Below are 4587 nucleotides of genomic sequence, written 5' to 3' on the forward strand. Positions count from 1 at the left end.
GGGCTGGGTGCAGAGCAGGAAGGGGAAAGCTAGGGGCGGGGGTATAGAGGTAGAGGTTGGGGTGGCAGGGTGTGATGGTTTGGGGGCAGAGTGGGAGGGAGGAGGAGAGAGGCAGGAGGGGGGTAGGGGGAATAAGCGGGACGGCAGGAGGAGGGTGGGGCCAGAAAGGGGAAATAGGTGGGGGGGCAGGACTGGAGGGTTGTGGGGAGAGGGCGGGGAGCGGAATGGGGAGAAGACATGAGAGTGTGGGAGGGGAAGGGTGGGAGGCGGGGGAGAGGGCGGGGATGGGGGAGGGGTTGCAGGACGTGGGGGGGGGGGGGTGCTCAGTGGATAGAAGTCTTGCCAGAAGGTTGTGGGTTCAAGTCCCACTCCAGAAACTTGAGCACAAAAGCTAAGCTGACCCCACTGCAGTGCTGAGGGAGCGCCAAGATTTATTCCTCAACCAACATCACTAAAAGAGATTATCGGGTCATTACGATTATTGCTGCTTCTGGGAGCTTGCTGTGTGCAAATTGGCTGCCGCGTTACGTACATTACAACAGTGACTCTTTACTCCCCAATAAAAGATGGGGCATCCAATCCCTCTATTCGGACACTGGAGGCGTCGCTCAAGTCGACGCTGTATTTGTGTGCTGAGACCCACCCTCAGACCTGGCAGTGTGTTCCCCGAGGCCTGACACTCTCTCACTGAGCAGGAATACTCACAGCCCGAGCTTTGAGGAGCACAATAGGGAGTCAAGAAACTCCCACGACAAGAGAGTTTTCGATTTTATTTTTCCAGATTTACGATGTACAGAGCGTCCAGTACATTGGCTGAGAAACCGAAGTCACCTTGACAAAGATATTTTGTGTTTGTAAATTGTTCTGGTACTCCATGTTGAGGCCCGTGATAAATCATTAATGGCTCATAAACCTCCTTGCAAAATCTCCTTCAGGGCAGACCAGGAATGTGAAGGACAGCTGGCTGTAACACAGCGCATATTTTCAACTAGAACGGTGAAAGATTCCATCTTGTACGACTTTTTCACATTATTTTTTACGACCGCCCCCACTTCCTTAAGCTTTGGGGTGAGTGGGGGAGGGGGGTGGAGTGGCGGGGGCGGGGTCGTGGTGCGAAGGGGGGAAGGGAATGAGGATTCCTAGCCTCTCCTCCCTCCGCCCCCCCCCCCCCCCCACTGACTGAGGCAATTACAGGGAACTTTTCTTTATATTTTGTGAATAAATTGCCACGTCCTGCCTCTGAGATAGTGTGAGGGAACCCAGCTCAAGTAGAATTTTCTCCTGGCAGAGAACTTTTCTTTCAGCCTATTCTACTTGTGGCTTTTTCTCGCCCTCTCATATGATTAAATAGATGATAATTTGCCTCTCTGTTTATAATGTATTGTTCTCTGTCGCTATAAATGGCTAGGACTTTCCGTACCCTGTGACCGCTGATGACTCGCAAGTTCTGGGCTTACGCATGGGCCGCGCATGCACGAAATCCCGGAGCTTGTGATCGCTCAACAACCTTTGTGGCAGTCCCTCAGCATCCTCGGGCAATGGACATTCGTGGGCGGAGGGTTGGGCTATCTGCCCAACCACCGCCCAGCGAATGCCCGTGAATCTCTTATGCCCAGTAAAAGCAGGCGTAGGTCCGTCTTTTACCAACATGAGGGTGAAAATACATATTAACATAACATTTTTGTAATATTTTAACATTCGAAAACCTGTAAAATCAGTTTGTGTTATTTTTGGCCCCGTAAAAACTGTTCAAATTTGTTTTTCAAAAAATAAAATTTTTGTTTGAAATGTTTGATGAAATTGTATTTTAATTCATTTTAAACATGTAATGATTATTTTTTTTAATTTCAAGGTTGTGTACATGTGTTTTTTGGAAGATTCCTGTTAATCCTTATGGGGATTCCATACGCAAATGGAATCCTCATAAGCATAATGGGAATCCCCTTTCTGATTGGTCGGGCCAGCCCACGTGATTCCAGGGACGCTTGCGAACTGCGTGCGCCCCTGGGAAACATGGGCCTCCACGCAGGCCTACACACGGAGGCCAAGGAGCGCGAGTCGACGTGGATCCAGGACCATCAGGTAGCTGTGTTCGTTTAATGTGGTTCGGAGTCATCTGCCTATGGGAAGCCTCCGACCGCAAATTCAGGCCCATTATATCTCCCCCTTTATATTGTACCTCTCTTTTTATGTTGTATCTCTCTCTCTTCCCGATAAGGGAACAGCAGGATTAAGTGTCAGCTGTGGCTCAGTGGATGGCACTCTCGCCTCTGAGTTGGAAGGTTGTTGGTTCAAGTCCCAATCTAGGCTGATACTCCAGTGCAGTGCTGAGGGAGCGCTGCACTACCGGAGGTGCCAGCTTTAGAATGAGTGGGGCTGGTGGCTGAAGGGACTACGGAGCTGACCCGACCTGGTTGGCGTCTCTACTTCCCTTCGGCCACCGGTCCCGCTCGAATGCGGAGGCGAAGACAGCTGGAGGAATCACGGTGGACACATGGTGCGTGTAATGGTGGCGGACATATGGTGCGTGTAATGGTCGCGGACACATGGTGCGTGTAATGGTCGCGGACACATGGTGCGTGTAATGGTCGTGGACACATGGTGCGTGTAATGGTGGCGGACATATGGTGCGTGTAATGGTCGCGGACACATGGTGCGTGTAATGGTCGCGGACACATGGTGCGTGTAATGGTCGTGGACACGTGGTGCGTGTAATGGTCGCGGACACGTGGTGCGTGTAATGGTCGTGGACACATGGTGCGTGTAATGGCACCGGCCACATGGTGCGTGTAATGGTGGCGGACACATGGTGCGTGTAATGGTCGCGGACACATGGTGCGTGTAATGGTCGTGGACACGTGGTGCGTGTAATGGTCGTGGACACATGGTGCGTGTAATGGCACCGGCCACGTGGTGCGTGTAATGGTGGCGGACACATGGTGCGTGTAATGGTCGCGGACACATGGTGCGTGTAATGGTCGCGGACACGTGGTGCGTGTAATGGCACCGGCCACGTGGTGCGTGTAATGGTGGCGGACACATGGTGCGTGTAATGGTCGCGGACACATGGTGCGTGTAATGGTCGTGGACACGTGGTGCGTGTAATGGTGGCGGACACATGGTGCGTGTAATGGTGGCGGACACATGGTGCGTGTAATGGTCGCGGACACGTGGTGCGTGTAATGGTCGCGGACACATGGTGCGTGTAATGGTCGCGGACACATGGTGCGTGTAATGGTCGCGGACACGTGGTGCGTGTAATGGTCGCGGACACATGGTGCGTGTAATGGTCGCGGACACATGGTGCGTGTAATGGTCGTGGACACGTGGTGCGTGTAATGGTGGCGGACACATGGTGCGTGTAATGGTCGTGGACACGTGGTGCGTGTAATGGCACCGGCCACGTGGTGCATGTAATGGTCGTGGACACGTGGTGCGTGTAATGGTGGCGGACACATGGTGCGTGTAATGGCACCGGCCACGTGGTGCATGTAATGGTCGTGGACACGTGGTGCGTGTAATGGTGGCGGACACATGGTGCGTATAAATGGCACCGGCCACGTGGTGCGTGTAATGGCGGCGGCCACCCTCTCTCCTCCTGCAACCCACCGAGAAACACAGATGGAGTGGGAGGGAGCTAAAAAACACAAACGCGGCACCAGTGTTTGCTCTCAGCTGGGGACTAATCTCTGGGCGAGTGAAGCATTGCCTCTAGTCCCTCAGCCGCCACACCTTGGATTTACCACCATCCAGCGGAGTCTGGTCTCCAGTCGTCTTGGACCCCCTTGCCACTGGACCAAGACCTTGCTCCGTCAAGCCCGTGTGGGAGCCCGGTGTGCATTGGCCACCCCACGTTAAAAGAATTCACACACAGGCATCTTCCACCCTTCAAAATGAGGTTCGGGACTGTAGTGTATGTAGGCACCTTTAGTAATGACTCCACGAGGCAGGGTATGGTACTTAAACTGTGCAGACCTGCAGTCCTTTATTAGCAGCTCCTGAGTGACGACAACAAACTGTGTGTTCCTTTTTACAAGTTCCTCATAGCTCTTGGTGGTTGTCTTCTCCGGGGCTAGTAAGTCCCTGACGAGACCGTAGATGGTGGGCCCACAACTGCTAAGCAGGATGGCCCTGTGTTTGATCGGTAGTGTGGCCGGTGTGTCCCCGTCCAGGTCGTTGGCTATAAAGAAGTGTTCCAATCTTTCCACAAAAGCATCCCAATTTTCCTCCTCTGTAAATTGCTGAAAGTTGCTGAGGTTAGACATGTTGAGCGTGTAGTTTGTGATCTCGTATCCCATCCTCGTCGCCAGTTGTAATATATGTAGGCACCTTTAGTAATGACTCCACGAGGCAGGGTATGGTACTTAAACTGTGCAGACCTGCAGTCCTTTATTAGCAGCTCCTGAGTGACGACAACAAGCTGTGTGTTCCTTTTTATACTGGGTTACCTGCCGTGTGCAGGCAACCCCTGGGTCTCCAGCAACAGCACCCTCTAGTGTACTGGTAAGGTGTGTACAGTACAAGGGTACATTCAATGTTGCATAACAGTGTTACAGGTATCGCACAGTGAACAGGCATGCCTACACA

The 4587-nt window shown here is 52.6% G+C and overlaps 1 protein-coding gene across 1 annotated transcript; it reads right to left on the minus strand.

Annotated features, from left to right (window-relative positions):
* Positions 1 to 2423: 2423 nt before the first annotated feature.
* Positions 2424 to 3536, minus strand: LOC139273860 (uncharacterized). The gene has a single exon (XM_070890936.1). It carries the CDS (start codon positions 3534 to 3536, stop codon positions 2424 to 2426), a length of 1113 nt encoding a protein of 370 aa, XP_070747037.1.
* Between the last annotated feature and the right edge of the window lie 1051 nt (positions 3537 to 4587).

The sequence above is a fragment of the Pristiophorus japonicus genome, chromosome 9 (assembly GCF_044704955.1).
Source record: "Pristiophorus japonicus isolate sPriJap1 chromosome 9, sPriJap1.hap1, whole genome shotgun sequence".
Taxonomy (NCBI): domain Eukaryota; kingdom Metazoa; phylum Chordata; class Chondrichthyes; family Pristiophoridae; genus Pristiophorus; species Pristiophorus japonicus.